The sequence below is a fragment of the Durio zibethinus genome, chromosome 17 (assembly GCF_047325235.1).
Source record: "Durio zibethinus cultivar Kanyao isolate XHJ-2024 chromosome 17, ASM4732523v1, whole genome shotgun sequence".
NCBI classification, from domain to species: Eukaryota; Viridiplantae; Streptophyta; class Magnoliopsida; order Malvales; family Malvaceae; genus Durio; species Durio zibethinus.
Window position 1 is genome coordinate 3,934,609 of NC_143178.1, and position 19,816 is coordinate 3,954,424.

General features: G+C 28.9%; 3 protein-coding genes across 11 annotated transcripts; 1 reads left to right on the forward strand and 2 right to left on the reverse strand.

Moving 5' to 3' along the window:
- Nucleotides 1-1,857: 1,857 nt before the first annotated feature.
- LOC111278212 (AT-rich interactive domain-containing protein 2-like) lies at nt 1,858-4,776 on the reverse strand. Its single transcript, XM_089746154.1, has 2 exons — nt 3,534-4,776; nt 1,858-3,177 (listed from the first exon to the last, which is right to left on the reverse strand). The coding sequence occupies exons 1-2, from the start codon at nt 4,359-4,361 to the stop codon at nt 2,293-2,295; spliced, it is 1,713 nt and encodes a 570-aa protein (XP_089602280.1). The 5' UTR covers nt 4,362-4,776; the 3' UTR covers nt 1,858-2,292.
- Nucleotides 4,777-9,960: 5,184 nt separating this feature from the next.
- Nucleotides 9,961-13,440, forward strand: LOC111278220 (putative E3 ubiquitin-protein ligase RHB1A). 4 transcript variants are annotated; one of them, XM_089746156.1, is made up of 6 exons: nt 9,961-10,188; nt 10,572-10,669; nt 11,251-11,402; nt 12,018-12,450; nt 12,591-12,700; nt 12,800-13,440. In XM_089746156.1, the coding sequence occupies exons 3-6, from the start codon at nt 11,337-11,339 to the stop codon at nt 12,848-12,850; spliced, it is 660 nt and encodes a 219-aa protein (XP_089602282.1). In that variant the 5' UTR covers nt 9,961-10,188; nt 10,572-10,669; nt 11,251-11,336; the 3' UTR covers nt 12,851-13,440. The 4 variants fall into 4 exon arrangements, with proteins under 4 accessions (XP_089602282.1, XP_022720540.1, XP_022720547.1 ...); XM_022864805.2 differs by having other exon boundaries at nt 11,254-11,402; XM_022864812.2 differs by lacking the exon at nt 10,572-10,669 and having other exon boundaries at nt 9,962-10,188.
- Nucleotides 13,441-14,281: 841 nt separating this feature from the next.
- On the reverse strand, nt 14,282-18,043 carry LOC111278237 (uncharacterized). Of its 6 annotated transcripts, none has more exons than XM_022864847.2 (9): nt 17,926-17,993; nt 16,982-17,018; nt 16,852-16,903; nt 16,393-16,743; nt 15,255-15,399; nt 15,015-15,151; nt 14,824-14,883; nt 14,657-14,725; nt 14,282-14,563 (listed from the first exon to the last, which is right to left on the reverse strand). In XM_022864847.2, exons 4-9 carry the CDS (start codon nt 16,582-16,584, stop codon nt 14,474-14,476), a joined length of 693 nt encoding a protein of 230 aa, XP_022720582.2. In that variant the 5' UTR covers nt 16,585-16,743; nt 16,852-16,903; nt 16,982-17,018; nt 17,926-17,993; the 3' UTR covers nt 14,282-14,473. The 6 variants fall into 6 exon arrangements, with proteins under 6 accessions (XP_022720582.2, XP_022720558.2, XP_022720567.2 ...); XM_022864823.2 differs by lacking the exon at nt 17,926-17,993 and adding an exon at nt 17,621-17,885; XM_022864832.2 differs by having other exon boundaries at nt 16,852-17,018; nt 17,926-18,043.
- Nucleotides 18,044-19,816: the final 1,773 nt, after the last annotated feature.

A 19,816-nucleotide genomic window follows, 5' to 3' on the forward strand; every position in this document is an offset into this window, starting at 1 on the left:
ATCGTAAAGGGTAGAGTTGAAAAGTTTGCGTTAGGTTGACAAAAGGAAAAAAATTTTTATGAAAAATAAACCAGCTTTTTCTTTTTGTAAAAAAAAAAAAAAAAAGGACAGAAAACTAAGAACTGATCAATTTTTTTTGTCTCAATTTTCAATTTTTTTCTTTCATTAAGTGGAAATAAACAAAAAAAGAATGTTGAAAATAAGGGCTTAACTAAAAATATTTTTTTTTTAAATTGAGGAACCATTTAATGTGCAACACTTGACAAAAAAAATGGGCTCTCAATGAATAGTAGATGAACACTACCTTTGAGGACTACATTTATTTTATATATATATATATATATATATATGTATGTATATATGTAGTCACCGTGGTAATTCTAATTTCAACTCAGTAATTTTCTTATTTTTACTAGATTCAACAATATCAATATATTACACGATGACATCGTACGAAAGTAATATAAATAAAAAATATAAAAATAATATGATTTAAAATTTTAATAAAAATTATAAATAAATTTGATAAAATTAAAAAAATATATTTCATATTTTTATGTGAACGAGAATTATAACATATTATTTTCATATAAAATATAATACAAATATATGAATTATTATAATTTTATATAATATAAATACATAAATTATCATGTCTAATTTTTAATGTTGAATACAGTAAATTTACTTAAATTTGTAACCTTAATCCCTTTTCTTAGTTATTTTATCGATTTAATGTTATTATTATTATTATTTTTAGTTTTTTTATTTTTTTAAATTCTTTTATTTGTTATTTTTATTTGTAAAATGTGAGTGTCCAATATCTAAAAATGGTGAGGTAGTTCTCATTAACCTACATGCTTAATTGTGAAAAGGGATAAATGAGAGGTTTTTGTTTTATGTGGCAAATTGAAAGAATCTAAGCTGTTTTAATTAGTTGTTTTTATTAAAATAAAAAACTAAAAAATAAAATATTATTTTATTTATTTATAATGTTTTTATTTGTTCATATTATTAATAATATTCATATATTTTACAAATCTAATTATATTCATATTACATTTTTTTCTATTTTTATCTTAAATATCATTATTTTTTTATTGCATCAAATTTCAATAATCAAATCTTTTAAAAAATTATTCAATCAATACAATTACAAATAATCCAAAATGTAATGCAATGGAAGAAATATGATGTTACCATTTTGTTTATATTGCATAATTGGTGTCAAGGTTTCCTTGGAAAAATCGATTTGCCTTTGATGCAAATATTTGAGAAAATCATTTTAAAGGGAAAAAAAAAGAAAAAATAAATAAAAATAGTGCCTTGGTAAAGCCATTTGAACAAAAAAAAAAAAAAGAAAAGAATTCTCCATTATTGCTTCCCTCACACATAATCTGTTAATAAAATATTAAATCCCTAATTTCAATTATAAAGATCTAACAATCTCAAATACAAAAAAGTGTATATATATATATATATATATATATATGATATCCGTCTTTGCATTAGGAGACAAATGCAGTTTTATCTCTTTAGTATTCAACCCTGATGAAGAGAGCACTTGGAAAAGCTCATATAACATCATATATATCTGCTTCCAAAAGTTGGAAAAATAGTTGGAATGGAATAAGGCTGCTCACTTCTGCACCAAAAGTTTAATCTGATGATACAAAAATGAACTTTAATGCAACAAGACCTCCTAATTTTTTCAGTAAAAACATAAATTCAGTATTATCATCACTAATAAAGATCCAAACACTGAGTGAAATTTGGTTGTATGATGATTTTCAACCAAAACTATAGGCAAATTAAACATGAAGATAGCAGCATTGATGGGAGAAGAGAAACAATCACTTCAACATTGAAACACAAATGAATGAATTCAATAGGGTAAGTTCCAGGTAAAGTGTAAACGTTTAAGAGAAAAATCAAAGTAAAACTTAGAATTGCGGAAGCAGAAGCTGCATCATTGTCTCCCACTTCCATCTTCCTCTGTCTGAAGTTGGTACTTGAAACAATATAACAGTATTCACAGATGCAGAAGTATAAATCTTTCCTGATAAAGGTATTGTACACTTGCACATTTGTAAAATTCTTTTACCAGAGTCAACGAACCAAGCCAGTTGCAAATTCCACGGGACATTTCAAAACTGCATCATTGGTTCACTGATGCTGTAAGGTAAGCAGAGAAGTAACGGAAAAAAGAAAAGTAAGATTCAACTACCCTTTGGTTCAAGCACAGTGTTTCCAGATTCTAATCAACGTGATAAATCTTCATTGGTATTCATACTAATCCCAGTCAATGCACTGATTACTCTGAGAACATTTCAGCATATTTGAGCCAGGAACTTTTAAGGCGTCAATTCCAAAACTGTCACTTATGCATCCCAACTCCGACTCATCATCATCACTATCAATACTTTTAGAAGTCACACGGTTTTGGTAACTTCTACGCCGGATAACAAAAACATTGAAGTAATAGCTTACCAAGTCTTGCCTAGTCTTCCTAGGAAAAAACTTGGATGCATCAGGCCAGAATGCATTTAAAGATGGTGATTCTAATTGTACCATAAGCTTGAATCTCTTTTCTTCTTCAGCCATCCACTGAAGTGCGACTTCCTCCCCCATCCCATCAAATCTCCAACGGTAGAACAATGAACCCAGCTCAAGCTTTAATTTCATCCTCTTCTCAGCAATATGAAGTCTAATACATTCAACAGAGACTGGTATCCTACAGCCACATGAATCGGGTCTTCCCCTACCAATTGGATCTGTTACAGCTAAGGAATCGTGTTCTCCACCTTTTAAGGGCCATTCCTGTGTGCCCAGCCACTTAGAATCAGTATCAGAAACCATACCAGTCCATTCTGGTAGTTCAGCTTGAAAGAGGGGACCCACAGACACTTGTCTTCTAAAAGAATCATCCCCAGACAGCTCTGCAGTCATATCTAAGGATGATAAGTCAATAGTTACAGGGGATTGCTCTTTAGGGCCATATTCAGACTCTGTCTTGTGCAGACAAATCAAGTTATTCTGCAAGGCTGAACCAGAACTGTAACAAGAGCATGAACAAGATTTTGGCGTGTGAAGTGTCTCACTGCATCTTAACCTCTCTGTAAAATGGTGACTAAGAAAGTCATCCTCATACATGGATGGATGCATCTTTTGATTATTCTGTAAATTAAACAACAATATGCCGTTAAAATTGACAACTAACCTAATTTCAAATAAGAGTGAGTAAAATCCACATTACAAACTTCTGCCTTGATAACTAAAGGTTTCATATATTGAGAATTCATTTATTTTGCCGATTCTGGTCTAAAAAACTCCAATCTACAGCAATGGTTACTGTTCCAAACAGCCAAGTAAGGTTTATACCACCCAAGTTGGTGTAATAATGCTCTAGCAAAATTTTATGATGGAAATTTCAAATTTGTGAACCGGAAATTTCAAAATCTTTCAACTTCATATAGAAATATTTTGTTTTATTTTATTGGACAACTTTATTTAACCGATAACAATAACTTTACCTGCAAGAGAGACTGTTCAGTGACTGAATGATCATCCCTTTTCTGCCTTAAAGCTTCGCGTGCCCTGATGGCTTGTATCCAGAATTCATTGCCTCGATGTTCTTTCCACTTAGATGGCTCCAACATTGCAGCAACTGAAGGATCGTCGTGACATTTTGCAACCTGGATTACCCATTTCAGCATTCCTGATAAAGATTCCCTTTTTCTCTTACGAGTTCTAAATTCTTTCCTAGCAACAGGTGGACCAAGCCCCGCAAGATCATTTCCATAAACTTTTTCGTCATCATCACCAAACACTTTCTCGACACCGTTCTTGGTATCCTTATCAATGAACTTGTCATTTTTTATACGTTCCAATAGAGCCACTCGGTTTACTACTACTTTTCGATCAACCCCATTTGTAAACAAACCCCTAAACTCCTTCTCTTGCTCCATTGACAAGAACCCAAAATTTCGACCACTCTGACTCAACCATTTTTCCAGCTCATGCAAATACTTGGCATATATCAATTTAACCGAAGCTGAAACGTCAAGATCCAACCCTAATTCTTGCGCCACAAAAGCCCATAACCCTTTTTCTGACACGAACTCGTACCCTCCGATCTCCCTAACTACAAGGAAAAGCTTGAGCAAATCTGGTGATTGCCCATCATTTCCAATCATTGCTGGCATAGGCCTAACAAAACCCTTACTAGCAACCTCTTTTAGATAACCAGAAAGAACCAGATCAAACAAGCATCTTAGTCTATCCTTATCATCACCAGACTCTTCAACGCTATCCTGTGTTACATGACCAACACCTGGGTCCAATTTGTTAAAATTGACCATCCTGCCATGAAAATTAGAATTTCTTTCGTTTGCTTTCCTTTCAATCTTATATATCAAAAACGGTTCTTTTTTTTAGGGCTGGTGAAAGATTAAAAGAAACGATAATGAAGAAATAACAACAGAAATTGAAACATCAAGTGGGCATAAGGAAGTAAGATCCTTTGCCCCTTTGCCTTCAAATTTATTACCTCATATTTTTGTTGGTGGGTATTTTGTTTTTGTTGATTATCTTTGCTTTTTAGAAGCCGAACCAATCTAATCTACAGAGTTGCAGAGAGAACGGGAAAAATATTGGACAAAACAAAAGGGTATGAAGATAGCCTAGAGTAAGGTTCATGTGTCTTGGGATTTTAGAAAATGATCAATGGGCTACAGCAAGAAAAATATGGCAATTTTTTTAGAATTTTTTGGAGACAGGCTATTCTTATATTTATTTATATTTTATATAAAAATTATGTATCAATTTTTTTTATATCAGTATAAAAATATAAAATATAATTTTAAAATTTGATTTATAATTTTTATTAAATTTTAAATTTTTTTATATATTTTTATATCATATCATATAAATATTTTAAAAAATAATAAAGGTAACTAAATATTAGGCCCTACCCATGAGGCCCATAAAAGAAGATGTCTCAGGAATGCCACAGTATTTTTCAATGGATTTATCATTTTTTTTGGCCAAATTTGGACAACAAAATCAGGTGATTGAAAAACAATACATTGAATAAACTCTGGCACAAAAAACAAGCAAAACTTATTACTGCTGTCCACTGCACTATTTCTTTTTAAAAAGATAAACCAATAATATTACTTATAAGTTTATAATTTAAAATTGTATTAGAATTATGTATCATTAATTGTAACATAAATATAAAATTTTAATTCCTTTTCATTTATTATTATCTTGATAAAAATAATTAAATGAAATATCAACACAATGAAATGTTAAATTTTTAATTTTAATTTTTAACAATTTCAAATATCAAAAAATAAATTTTAAACTTAATAAATTAATCATACAATCATTTTTTAGAAATACCATTTAATAAATCTGAATTAAAATCTTAGTACTTATAATTCATTTTTTATTTAAAAATAAGTAATTTTTTATTTTTATTTGAAAGTAAAATATCAAATCAAATGCTAAGCACATAAGATCGTAAACTTTAACAAGTAAAAAAATCTCATATTTGAAAAATCTATTATATATATTATATTACATAATACATAGATATTTGATAAAGTATATTACGTAAGGATGCTTACATAAATAATCTATATTTTTTTACACATAAGATAATAATTTAATTTAAAATTTTAACCAAATAATCCTATTCAATAATTATTTAATTTTAAAAAATATTTGAAAGTTTCAAAAATAGATTTATTCTAATATTTCAAGAGTTTTTATTTTAATTTAAATAAGATAAAATTTATCCCAATCTCACTTTTTTCAAATAGATTTATAATAAAATCAATAATTTTGTTATTTGTTTTTTCAAATGAACGTTTAGATATATCTTTTTAAAAATTTTAAAAAATATACTTTAGTATATCTCTAACAATTTTAAAATATATATATAATTTAAATATATCTTTTTTAAATTTAAATTTTCTAAATATAATTTAAATTTTATAAATTTTCTGGTAAATTAAAAAAAAAATCAAATATCATTTATTTTACTATTTAATGGACATTGTCTTCCATTTAGATGAAACATTCTTGAGTTGAATTTCTCCTATTACTCATTTAGTTCACAATTGCACATTTCTATGGCATTAGTTGTACTTATATCAAGTAAAGTATCATCTTCATCTCTTTCATTCACTACCAGTTATATATGTTTTTTTTTTTTGGATTTTGAGAAACTATTATTTTGATTCTTAACAATTGTTTAATTGATTAAAATGGATGATAATTACAAAAATAATTACAAAACACCCAACTCAAAGCTTCGAGATTTTTTGTTGGTAATTAATATTCCCTTTAAAAAATATCAAAGTGAAAAATGTCAAGTTCTACTTGATCAATAATTATAGCTTTGCCATTGACATATGAGATTTTCGTGCTACAATGACCTCCTTCTAAAATATGCTTTCAAGAGTAATATGTCATATATTAAGTTAGGAGAATTTGAACTTCAAAATTGAGCATCCTATTAGGCAAAACAATAATTTTATTCGATAAAAATCAATAAAAATTATAATGATAATATTTAAATATTGCATTTTGTTTAACAAAATTATTGCAGGAAGTAAGAATTGATGTTTGTTTAGTTATACTTTATCAAAAATTATAGTTTTGTCATTAACTTATGAGATTTTTGTGCTATAATTACCTCTTTCTAGAATTTACTTTCAAGAGTAATAGGTCCTATTTTAAACTAGGGGAATTAGAACTTCAAAATCAAACATCCCATTAGACAAAACAATAGTTTTATCAATTAATAATCAATAAAAGTTATAATATCAATATTTAAATATTACATTTTGTTTAATGAGACTATTAAAAAAAATAAAAATTAAAGTTTGTATGCTTTAATATTAAAATTTAAGACGCTTTTGATTTTCATAATGTAATAGTAAAATAATCCTAACGTGAGCTGTATTTGTCTAATATATATTGTTGCACCAAAAGAATAAAAAATGACATTCACTGTATTTAATTTTTTAAATAAAAATGATTAAGTATAGTTTTAGAATTCACTGTTGAATTCAATTCTGCATTGACGTGGATGTGTAGATATAATTAATAAATATATATATATAAATATAATTTTAACATCATAATGTCATGATTAATATTTTATTTCTTGTTTGTAGGTATCATATCTAGGTATATGTATTTTTAATTTATAAAAAATTCAAAGCATAAATTTTTAAGAAAAAATTTAATTATAATATTTGTATATATTCACCATATTATAAAATAATTTCTATGCAATTTATGACGTATTATATTTATTATTTATGTCTGTCTTGTATCGATTTTTTGAGTTAAATAAAATTAACTTTGATCATTATTTTTATTAAAATTATAAAATTAAAAAATTTTAAAAAATAAAATTTGTAAAGTTAAAGTTTTAAAATTTTTTCTAGGTACTTACAAATCTTTTACTTTTTGAATCAAATTATTCATATAATAAAAAATATTATTTTCTTTAACTTTGTAATATAAGAAAAATTTTCATCAAATAGAGATATTTCAATATAAGCCGGAAAATAATTAAGGTGAAGATGAAATTATATATTTTTTTATTCTAAATGATAATTTAATTAATTTATACATCGTTGTATTTTTAAGTATTATTCAATTCATATCCATAGGCTAAGAAATGTGTCTACTTTTTCAAGACTTTCCATAATTTTGTAAATTTAAATGTATTAATTTCAAGTTTAAATTGAAAAATTACACAAATTTAGAAAATAGTTTATGAAAAATCAGATCATCCATTTTTACTTAAAAATTTTTAAAAGAAAGAAATTCAATACTTTTGAATAACACCTTTATATTTTGTTCATATATTTGTTTAAATTTTAATATTTTTTTTATAATCATAACTTCAAATTTAATAAATAAATTAATCCATATACTGCACGATCATAAACTAATTATTATATAATGAAAAATTATTTCATCAATTATCACTAAAAATTTTAGATTTCACAAGCAAAGTTAATGGGATGATACATACCCTTTAAAATATATTTAAAAATAAAAAAAAAAATAATTAAAAAATAAATCACGTACCAATCTGTTACTCCCACCTATAAAATTTAAAAATTATATTAACATAGAGTCAAATTATAACTCTTGTATAAATCAAAAGATACAATGCGTCATAAAAACTTTATCAGCATGTCAGGTCCATACTTTCAACAAATAAATTAAACGTTAACATGTGAAACTATACATGTTGATATAACAGGTTTTATTTTTGTTTAATAGCATGAATGGTTGAACATGGTAAGAAGGAAGTAATTTATCCTCTAAATCGTATGGTTTGTTGCGAGGTGAAAATGAAAATGAAATGGAACTTAAAAGTAATCAACCCTGGGAAATAGCAATCAAGTTTAGATAAAGCCAGAGCCCACTGAAAGGAATCAGTGACACTGATCAATTAAAACTGCAGCATTAAATATAAATAAGCAATTATCGAACTTTGATATGAAGATCATAGTTTTATATACATGAATCATGTTTATATACAAAATCCCTATTCTAGAGATGTTTAAGGATAGAATTATTCGTCCAAACTTGAAAATTCGTTTAAATTTTAAGATAATTTAAACAAAAATTTAAAATACATTACATGAATTTAGACATAATTTTTAGATTTTTTTAAATTTTAGATCGAAACTTAGACAAATATTTAAAATCTGAGCTTGACTCAATCTAATTCGAATATATATATATATATATATAAATTTTTTATTTTTTTATATATATAAATTATATATAAATTAATTCACATATATAAAAAAAATAAAAATAAAAATAATATATATTTTATTAAACTTAAATTTTTTTAATTTTATTTTTAATTTTTACATATATCAATTTTACTTTTAATTATATATGTGAATTAAATTTAATTAATTTAATTTAATTTAATCATATTTTTTATTTTTTATTATATAAATTAAATTTAATGAGTATGTTTGAGATTTAATTTTTTAATTTGAACGAAACTTAAAAAAATTTTGAGATAAAAAATTTTGAGTCAAGTTAAATTTAAATAAATATATAAATTATTAATATCAAGTATGAGTTCGGTCAAACCCAACCTGACTATGAACACCTTTAAATATGGGTTGTCGTTTTTTTTTTCTTTTATAAATTATTGTAAAAATGGGATTCCATTTTCAATATTAAAACTAATGGGTTAGTTATAAAATTTTTTATATTAATGTGATGGGCAAATTGACTGATAAAAACAAAATTCAAAGTATCTAATTTTGAATTTTTAAACTTCAAAAATCCTGAATTTGACTAAGTTTAGCTTAAAATTTTTTAAAACATTTACTTTGACTTGATAAAAAACCGTGAATCATGCTACGTGCCACAACAAAAGTTGAGCCCCATCTCGAATTTTGGGTTCTAATTGGGGCCATCCCCATGTGATTGGGCTTGGATCATTGAAACAAATCGCCCCCATTGTTTTGGGTTCTAACTGAGTGACACTTCTGAAATAAACCTAATCCTAAAAGAATCATTCAAAAATAACAACCCAATTAAACGGCTCAAATTTTGGCTTCTCATTTATGTTATTTTAGTATTTGTAAATAAAAATAATAAAGGGTGAAATTTAAATATTAAATTTTAAAAATAATTATATAAATTAATTAAATCAAACCTCAAATTCATGCTTATCTCATCAAATGCAAAAAGTCAAAAACTATATAAAATTTTAATTATTTATAAAAGGAAAAAAATAAAAAGAGTAAAATCATTCTTATCTCATCAAATTTCAATTATTTTTCCAAATACCAAATGTTGTCACCAAAAACTATCCCACTTTCTTATGTCCTTCGTCGCTAAATTTATACATTTATACGAATATAATACTAATTATTAAGCTTTTAATACGGAGAGTGGAATAAACCGGAAAGGTTGGCGCGTGGAGAGAATCCCGAGAAACAATTCTAAAAAAATTCTGCAATAGTGAATCAGTTTTAATGGAGAGCCGACCTTTCTCAATGAAAAAACCACAACGATCACACTCTATGAATAAGTAAATAAATAAAAAATTTTATGTAATTCTCTCTTTTTATTTTTTGTTATTATTGAATTTTCGCTTGGAATTCTTGAATTCAACAGGTAATTTCATATCCTATTCATTTTTTTTTGGAATTTGGATCGTTATCTATTGATTAAATTATGGTTTCTTTAGGGTTTTACTAAGAATAAGTTGATTTTTTTTTCTTATTAGTTCTTGAATGGTTGAATTATTGATAACTTTAACTGGGTTTACCTCAAATTTATGAAATTTAGTTGTTTGGCTATAGCTTTTATATAGGATATTGATTTTCTTTTATTTTCTTACTATTACATTTATCAGTTTTAGGTATTTCAATGATAGTTTGTTGTCGGTTAAAACTCTATTTTAGTGCCAGTTGATGAACAGTAACTGAAGGCAGCTCATTATTGTTTGATTTCATATTGAATTTACCTGTTTTTATTTGTTGTTACAATTGTTTCAGCGCATGGGTTGATTAGAGTTCGACAAGAAAGTGTGCTTTGGTTAGAAGTTTGCAATTAAGACCATCCACTGTGATTACTTGAGGAGTGCAAACTTGGGGTTGGGGTTTATCGCTGCTCTTTATCTTTTCAGTTGCCACAATCTTGTTAGGTTTTTAGTTTACTTAATTGGCCCTTGTTGACCAATTTATGTTGAAGTTCTTGATATGGAATTATGGCAGGACAATTGAACCAAGTTGTTTTCTAAACTTGATTCGTGTTTGACAATCTGTAGTGGATGATGCTTTTGCTTTTGCCTCTATAATTCTGCTATTACTGTTGTTCAGAACATACAAATTCTGCTATTACTGTAAGAGAAGGGTATCAGTCAGCTTGGCTTTGTAGTAGGGTCTTATTTATGTTTTTTATCATCTGTGTGCTTGTTGATGACAAGTGTTTTGAGAAGCCAGATATAATTTTGTTATTTTCTGTTGGGTTTTACTTTTCCTCCAAGAACTTCATGCAGTTGGTTGTTTTTCTGAAACTCTGTTAGAAATTGTGGTATTTGTAAATCAGTGCATTTGCCTTAGTGTTTTCAGTGTTTATCGCGTTGTCATGTGGCATTTGGCATGTATATGATTTACTGGATGGAATAGTATGCTGTTTTTATCTTCCAGAGTGATGTTAGTCTTTCTCTTACAGCAGATGTTCTCACTTTGTGTTGGTGTGGAATCCTAATGTACCAAGTATCAGTAGTGTTATATGGCCAGTGGATGTAAGTAAAAGGAATGGGAGGTTGCTGCTGTTGCTCTTCTAGAGGAGTTGAAATAAATAGTGCACCAGCATATTATTATGTTAGTACAATTTTCTCCCTCCATGGAATTGTTGTTCTCTATTTTTTGGTTATAGTTTTTTCAGCCTGATCTTCTCATCCTCACTTCTCATGCTTAACTTCTTTCTTTTTTTAATTTGGTTTCAACTCATTGCAAGTTCAGTGTAGAGTATTTTGTAATTTATTAAGTGCCACACTGCTAAATTTTAGGAGTGAAAGCATGATGTGGCTAAAAAATGAGTTAGACTGGACTCACCAGCGCACTTGAGAGGATCAAAGTGTCTTAAATTTGCTGAAATGCTAGGGCCCTTATTTTTTCCCGTTGTGGTAATAACTGGATGTCTGGATGCAACCAATTATTATGTTTCCAATTGTTAATTCTCTAATCACCCTTACTAAGTTGCTCATGGATCATGATATGATCACCCTTAATGCCAAAATGGGTCAGAGTTAAACTTTAGAACAACCTGAAAACAAAAAATGAATATTCGAATTTCTATTTGACCTTTTTGCTCACATACTTATTATGGGTTACTAAATACTTATTCAAAGGTAACCCATTAGAGTTGAAGTAATTGTTTATCATATTGAATGCAATTTTGTTATCTTTGTTGAGTTGAACTTCTTTTCTTAACAGTACCCAAGAGCCTTAGAAGAGCATGTGCCTTTATCTTCTCACAATGGTGCTACCTCTGCCCTCTCCACTGGGCTCCTGGTTGACACAAATTTGGATGTATCAGTTCCTGATGCTTATAGACCTCCTCCGGCTCCAATGCCATTTGATGCAGTCTTAAGGCCTTCTCAAACTCCTTCAGTAGCCCAAGGAATTCATAACGGTAAGAGCGATGAAGTAGTGCAAATGACAAATGTTGATTCCAGTCAAGAAACAGTTGTTGTCAACACTCAAGAGACTTATATAAAATCTGAGAACACAAAGAAATTGGACTGCAAAGCACAATCGAATACTGAAATTGAGTCACCAAAGGGGATAGAAATTGAACTTTCAAAACCAGTTGAACCAATTGTGTCTACAAACGAGGAGGAGGATGTTTGTCCGACCTGTTTAGAAGGTATGTCTTCCCCTTGCAATTTATGAAACTTTTCTCTGCCTCACTGCCAAATATGGTGTTGCAAAATTTTCTGCTAAGTAGTGTTTTGACTTTCAAGTAGAAAGGTTTTTGATATATCCTTTTTCTATTCTTTCCGGTAGAGTATGATGCAGAAAATCCAAAAATTATCACAAAATGTGAGCATCATTTTCACCTTGCATGTATTCTTGAATGGATGGAAAGAAGTGACACATGTCCTGTGTGCGATAAGGTTTGTCTTAAAACTATTTGTATCTCTTATAAGTAAATAGGAGTTATTCCATATAACCTAAAGACATAACAAGAGAGTTCTGATTCTCTTATGATGCAGGAAATGATATTCGACCTACCCGGTGATCCGTTTCCCGTTGATAAGCTTTAGCTACTTGAAGTTAAGTTTGTTGCGAAGGTTACAACTTCCAAGCACATCAAAATTTCAGTTTTTACTTATTTCTCTCATTCGTCATCATATATTTAGTGGCCGCTGCAGATTGGCAATAGTTTGGTTTTGGATTTCTTTTTCTTCATTTCCTTTTTTTTTCTTCATTTTATAAGAGAGTCATGCAAATGAATAGATGAAAAGCTAGGAGAAAGAAATACACAGATAAAGTAAACAGAAACAGGTTTGATACCATTTCAAAGGTTAATATTTAATGGCCTATGTATGCTTTACTCTAAATGTTTAGATCAGCATGTCATTAGTTTCTACCTACACCAATAAGCGATTGCCTGAAGTTTCATAAAAGAGGGAATATGATGCTGTCATGCTGGTTTTTAGTGCCTTCTTTGTCCAGAAAACCTGCTTGGTTGCCCAAACTAGCACGTTAACTCTTTTCTATGTATATATATATATATATATATATATATTTCTGTTCCATGAGCCTGCAAACTCTGATCTTGCGAACAGATGTTTGCTTCCTTTTGTTGGATTGCTTCTGTAAATGGCATGTGGTTACACTTATCTCCAGTTCATCTTTATGTGAAAATTGTTTGATGGTGGTGGATGTGCTAGTGTCATAAGTTTGTGAACTCACGCCGTAGAATTTTATCTGTGTAGACAAATTTTCTTTTACTTTTAAAAGATAGAATGGATAGACTGACTTGTTAAATATTGGATAGAGAAATAATCTGACTTGAGTTGTAGACAACGATTGTAACTCTACTGGCACGGCACCATACCATCAAAGCATTAAGCTCAATTATTAAGATTTTAAATATATTTCTATGGTCCAAATTCTTTATATATAGTTCCCATGTCTATTCGCTACTTTTTTTTTTTTTTTTCATTTGTTAGTATAGTTTTTTTTATGTAATTTCTAGTTTCATAGTAGAAAATTTTGTTGAAAGTTGAAAAAAAAAAAAGGAGTTTAAAAAACTTTGAACGTACACCGACACAAATGATTAAAATGTACCAAAAAAAAGTAAACACATTATATGCGAATATTATACTATTAATAAATTAATAATTTAAATATTAAACTTTTAAAATTCAATTATTACATTAAATATTTTAATTCAAAATAAATTTGTAACATTAATGGAACAGCAGATATTTAAGAAGCAAGAGTCTTTGATTCGGAACCTGAGGCAGCCCGGGAATATATGTCCCCATCACCGACTGTTGCACAGATCCCGAGACACAAAATGCCAGCCTGGTCTCTTTGCCAGCACCATCATATAATTGGGGCCCGGTTTATTTCCATGCCACCAATGTTTTGATTTTTGAAAGATCTCAAACTATAATCTGTTTCATCCCAAATTTACAATCATGCCACCATTATCAAAGAAACCCAGAGTAGAAATTCAGAACATATAGAAGGCCTGGGAATAATACACTATTGGAATAGTAGATATACCAGAAAATAACAAAGGGCAGAAGCCCTACATCACAAGGTTAGAATCCGGGGAAGAAATCCGGTTGGTCAATTGACAACTCTTCCCAATTAGTCTTTTAATTAGATCTAATCTAAGGTTATATGTATGTAATATACAATGTTAAAAACATTCATAGTTGCTCACTCAGTTTCTCATCAGGTTTCAGTCTCTTAGCAGCGGTGATGAATTCCGAGATCACTTGTAATTCATTCAGTGGTGGCTGTGTCAAAAGAAAGGATGTAAGATTCACACAAAGGTGCCTAAATGTCGCACGTTTATGTGTATGTGCATGAGTCTCAAAGAGAGAATAGACCTGTGACACAAAATGCTGCTGCACGGCATTAAGCATTTGATCTCTTGTTGAATAAGCATTGATGCCTCCCTACAGTTCAAAATAGATGAACCCCTTGAATTAGATAAATTTAATTTTATCTAGACCCTCGAAGAAAATTCATCAGGTTGAGAGTTAGTGGGACCTACGAGTTTGAAGTGCCTGCAATATCTTAGCAAGGAGTCGGCGTCAAGTCTTGCCAGATTTACCTTCAGAATTGGGAAACACATGATAAAATACACTTAGAATTATTTTCTCAATTATGGGCATGTGACAATAGTCATACTTCAAAATCATAAAACAAACGCTTAGATACACTGCAAATTTTGGTGATACTAACCGATGGAGGTGCATGAATAATGGATCGGACATCTCTGTAACCATTGCGATTTGTTGATTTCATGGATGCAGTTGGAACCCATGGTTTTGTATGTCGAACTCTTGGTTTAGCAGGCCTGTGGAACTCAATGCTAGTGGCTATCCAAGGTAAAGAAAAGGAAGGGGATGACCATAATGTTAAAAGCAACGAGAAAAGTTTTTAGTTAAGAATGTTCTTCTGGCATGAAATTGTTTGACTTACAGAAATCATGGTCCTTCTCGCCAATTTCTGAGCCACTGCTTGAGTTATCAAAATCATGATCATCATCTAATTCATTCGCTGTAGGATGTTCCAGCACACTCAATGCATTCCTTTGCAGCTTAACTTCAATCCCATTCTTCAAAACCTTGAAAACGGCAGCACTGGTGTCACAAAATATGATTCTTCCACAAAATAAAGGTGACAGAGTAAGTGCTATCTAGCTATTAAAGGGATTAGCAGCAAAGAGATCACAGGTCAATTTCAATTATCAAGAAAAAGACCAAGCTAATCATAGACAATTTCATTTAGGAAAAACATCGTAAACATCTAAATTGATGTCTGGTCCATCTTGTCCGACTAAAAGTAGATACACATGCAAAACAAAATTGCATATCCTGTTAAGAATCAAATTACAAACAGGAAAAGCAGCTCCCTCCTTTTTCTTTCCTTGAGTGAGGAAAACAGAAACTGATCATTGGATGGATAACAAAAGTGTTGAACAAATTCTATATTGGTCCAACTATCAAAAAATAGAACTATTAGATCTTAAAAAGATTGAGTATGACGAAAAAGCCAACAATCTCTGCAAGACAAGTTCCTTGGATACATCAAAGCGTCTACTTACATCATCATCAGAGCCAATCATGGTTAACTATAATAAGATTCGTTTGGGGGCCGAAACCAGTAAAAGTAAAACTCTAAACGAAAACCTAGACCGAATTACATGGCTTTATATAATATCCGCATGCAAAAAAATATCACATTAATAAAGTAAATAATACTAGTAGTAATTAAAAAAAACAACCAATCACATGCAAGTATACTATTGCATGTAAACCAATTGGAATGCCCCATGAAAAAACATATTTAAAAAATCTGAGAATAATCCAGACCAATTAAAAACCAGAAGGTCAGGAACAACTGAATAATTGTTAAGGAGAGAATTTGAATTGAAAACCTTTTTTTTCCTTTTCAAAAGGAGGCTTAGGCAGAAGATCGTAGATGTTGAGATTTAAATTCAGAACTTTTACAATGTTACCTCTTTAAGAGGAGTTATACGGACGAAAGCATAGCTTCTGTTCATCAAACGATGACTTTAAAAAAGAAAGAAAATAATAATGAAAGTAAAGGGAAATACCAGCCAATGCCAACCACCGAGGCCCACAGCCTTCTTGACCACGCCCTGCAAACCAACCAATACAGACTTTGTTCTATTATTTCCTGTGACAATAACTTTTGTGTGTCTTGGAAGAACTGAAAGCTCTTCATCGCCGCTTTCCTCCCTGAACGGCGAAAGAACCCGAGAAGCACACAGCTCATGCTCCAACATTTTTCCTCCCCAAAGTTAAATTATCAAGAACCTTCAATCCAATTGCCCAGATCCCCAGAAAAGCAGTTGACTTTTCTAATCAATAACTCATCAGCCCCAGTTGTCTTCACATTTATTTGCGTTTTTCTAATAGAAGATTCGGAGCTTTAGTTTATGACCCTGTAAAAGAAGACAAGATAGCTTTAAAAAAAAAAAGTACAAAGTGAATTCCATATTTATAAAGAGTAATTAATTTGAAGACTGAGTAGAGAAAAATTGGTCACTGACACGAATATTGAGGAAGAGTTGAATATGGATTTGGCTTTGGAGAAACCAATGACTGATTCACGGGAATTGGATCGATCTCAATAAATGAAACCCAGAAATAAATAAATAAAAGAAGGCGATGCTATCTCACCATTAAGCTTCTGCCTGTTAAGTCATGCTGATATCACCTGAAACAAGCACAATTAAATTAAAACCCTAATGAAGTAAGAATTTGAATCAATCAAAACTGCCATATTTTTAATCATCAACCTGTGAAAAACAAAAAAGAAGAAGCTTTTTTACAGCTGAATTGCATATCAATAGCCAACCAAGAAAGAAAATTTATGTTTGTTTGCTGAGAGAATTTAACTATACAAGGAAAGATAAGGAATCCAACTATAGAACAAAAACTAAAAAAATGCTTATAGCAAAGGAAACCCATTTATCCATATAAGGTAAGCATTAGAAATTTAGTCAAGAAATCAAAATCCCATTAATCTAAGAAGAAAACAGAGATAGAAGCAAAAGAAGAGCTGAAATTCTCTTTGCTGCATTTTCTTCAAGGAAATTAGTAAAGGACAAGTTGAAAAAGGTCAAAATTTTGTTGTTAAAAAGAGCAGTCTTTGTGACATTCAAGTTCTGCTCAAATTCAATACAAAAATGCTGAAACCCAATCGAGAATTGAGAAGCTTGTTTGGTATACAATCCATTCAAACATAAAGATTATGTCACAAAAGAATCTTGCAATGAATAAAAGAAAGTAACCCAAAAAATCTGGCAGTAGTGTTACCCGCAGAGCACGAGAAAAATGCAAAACGATTCAAAGAAGGAAGAAAACCGAGTCCGAGGAAGGGGTGGGTTTTCCGGGTCGGGATTTTGGATTTCAGGTTTAGAAAATCGGGATCGTAACGGATCTGAACTGAATGTTTTTTAAAAAATAAAAATGGGGAAGAAGATAAAAAGGCTAGGATTTGAGCAGAGAGAGGTTTTAACTGAAATCCATGAAAAATAGGTAAATGCAGTACAAACTAGAAAGAAGTAAGAATCGAACAAACAGAGAGAGAGAGAGAGAGCGAAGGCACACTAAATGCTTACCAACTGCCTTGGAAACGACCTGCCATGTGCCGCACGGTCACCCTTTCTTTTTCTTTTGTAACCGGCGATGACCGGCTAGATTTCTACTTGTATTTCATTTTGGTTGATTTGGGGGGGGGAATGGCTCGGCTAACGGCTAATTAGGGGAGCGTGGGCGTAAGGGTTAAACTTTTTTTTTTTTGGTCGTATTATTGGAGGTGGGGGCCTGTGTTATCTCGGCTGGACTGATAAGGATCTTGTGGGGCCCTGGATTACTTGTTTGTTAAGAAAATTGTTTTGCATGGTTCTTCTACGCACTTACGGGACACGAATTATTCGTGACCGTATGTGAAGAGTAGTTTTAAACGTACATCCATTTTTCTCTTCACATTGAATTTTTTTTTCAAAAATATATTTAAATAAAATTATTTAATTATTTTTATTTCACTTTTAAAGTTTTCATATATTTATTTTTTTTAAAATTTTATAATTTATTAGGTATGAATATCCTATACATTATATAATTTATCGGATTTTAAAAAATAATATATGTTATTTAATTTAAGGTTTAGAAAAAAAAAGAAAAAATTTTCATATCTTGAAAATTTTTGTATCATGTAAAGAAAAAATACCAATTATTTCAAATAAATATAAATTTATTTACAAATTAATAAAAAAAATTATGCATGTGAGTTTTTAAATTTTTTATTCATTTCAATGGTCTGATTCAAAAATTTTTAAGCTTTCGGATATACAAATTTTAAAATTTTTTACAATTTACAAATTCAAAAATTTAAAAGTGATAATGGTGTGAAAATAAAAGATGAAATGTAATTTAGTAATTTTATTTAAAAATGATTAAAAAAGGTGTGAAAAGAAAAAATAGAGTGTGTTTAAAATCACCCTTGTGTTAAATGCTTATTTACAGCTTTATGATGGCTTAGGTTTTTTCTTTCTCTCGATTTTGCCCCCTCATTCATCAATCTTATTTTTAAAAAATATATTTTTAAAATTAATTAAAATATAATTTACGATAATATTATTGTATTAAATATAATAATTAATAGTTATTATGATAAATTTTAACGTATTAAAAATTATTATTTAATATGATAATTTTAAAAAATTATCAATTGTTAAAGTATTTGGTAACAAAATTCATAATCTCTTAATTTTTTTTAATTTCAAATAAACAAATGGGATTAATCATTAATATAAATTCATATTAAAAAAAAAAAAGATCTTTATGGTAAAATTTTAAACTTTGTTCTAAAAAAATTTAAAGATTTTAGTAATAGCAGATTTGTATGGATGCAATTACACGCCTGATGAGATGTAGTTCGCAGCAAAAAAAGTCAAATTTGTTATCCACGTTAATTAAGCATGAGTTAAATTTAATAATTCATATATTTATATCATATAAAATATTAAAATTTATATATTTATATTATATTTTATATAAAAATGATGTGTTATAATTTATATTGAAATAAAAGTATAAAATATAATTTTTTATTTTATTAATTTATATATAATTATTGTTATATTTTTAAATTATATTATATTTATGTTTTATTTTTATATCATATTTATATCATATTATTTTATCATATTTTAAATCATCATATTAACAATGAATAAATGATGGAGGAATTCTATCGCGTCGTACTTTTATTTAAAAAAGTTCCAATGAAAAATTATTTTTCCCAGCCATTTCTTCTAGCATTATTTTTTTTTTTGTTTTATTTTTTACCCTTGAAGATATAGCATTTATTCTTCCGTTTTCATTTTTTTATTCAAAATCTTTAAATAAATTTTTTAATTCAATGTAGTAAATAAACATCTTCAAGAAATTAGTTAAAATAAATAATTATACAATTAATAAAGTAAATAAAACATTATTAAAATTTAA

What these genes read in the sequence shown, in the direction of transcription:
- LOC111278212 (XM_089746154.1), bottom strand. Translation starts at nt 4,361, where the DNA reads ATGGTCAATTTTAACAAATTGGACCCAGGTGTTGGTCATGTAACACAG. An exon ending in CTGAACAGTCTCTCTTGCAG is followed by an intron (nt 3,178 to 3,533) that starts GTAAAGTTATTG and finishes TTTAATTTACAG; the next exon opens with AATAATCAAAAGATGCATCC.
- LOC111278220 (XM_089746156.1), top strand. Translation starts at nt 11,337, where the DNA reads ATGGGAGGTTGCTGCTGTTGCTCTTCTAGAGGAGTTGAAATAAATAGT. An exon ending in GTGCACCAGCATATTATTAT is followed by an intron (nt 11,403 to 12,017) that starts GTTAGTACAATT and finishes TTTTCTTAACAG; the next exon opens with TACCCAAGAGCCTTAGAAGA. An exon ending in TTGTCCGACCTGTTTAGAAG is followed by an intron (nt 12,451 to 12,590) that starts GTATGTCTTCCC and finishes TCTTTCCGGTAG; the next exon opens with AGTATGATGCAGAAAATCCA.
- LOC111278237 (XM_022864832.2), bottom strand. Translation starts at nt 16,584, where the DNA reads ATGTTGGAGCATGAGCTGTGTGCTTCTCGGGTTCTTTCGCCGTTCAGG. An exon ending in ATTGCAGGCACTTCAAACTC is followed by an intron (nt 14,726 to 14,823) that starts GTAGGTCCCACT and finishes TTTGAACTGTAG; the next exon opens with GGAGGCATCAATGCTTATTC. An exon ending in AGCAGCATTTTGTGTCACAG is followed by an intron (nt 14,564 to 14,656) that starts GTCTATTCTCTC and finishes CTTTTGACACAG; the next exon opens with CCACCACTGAATGAATTACA.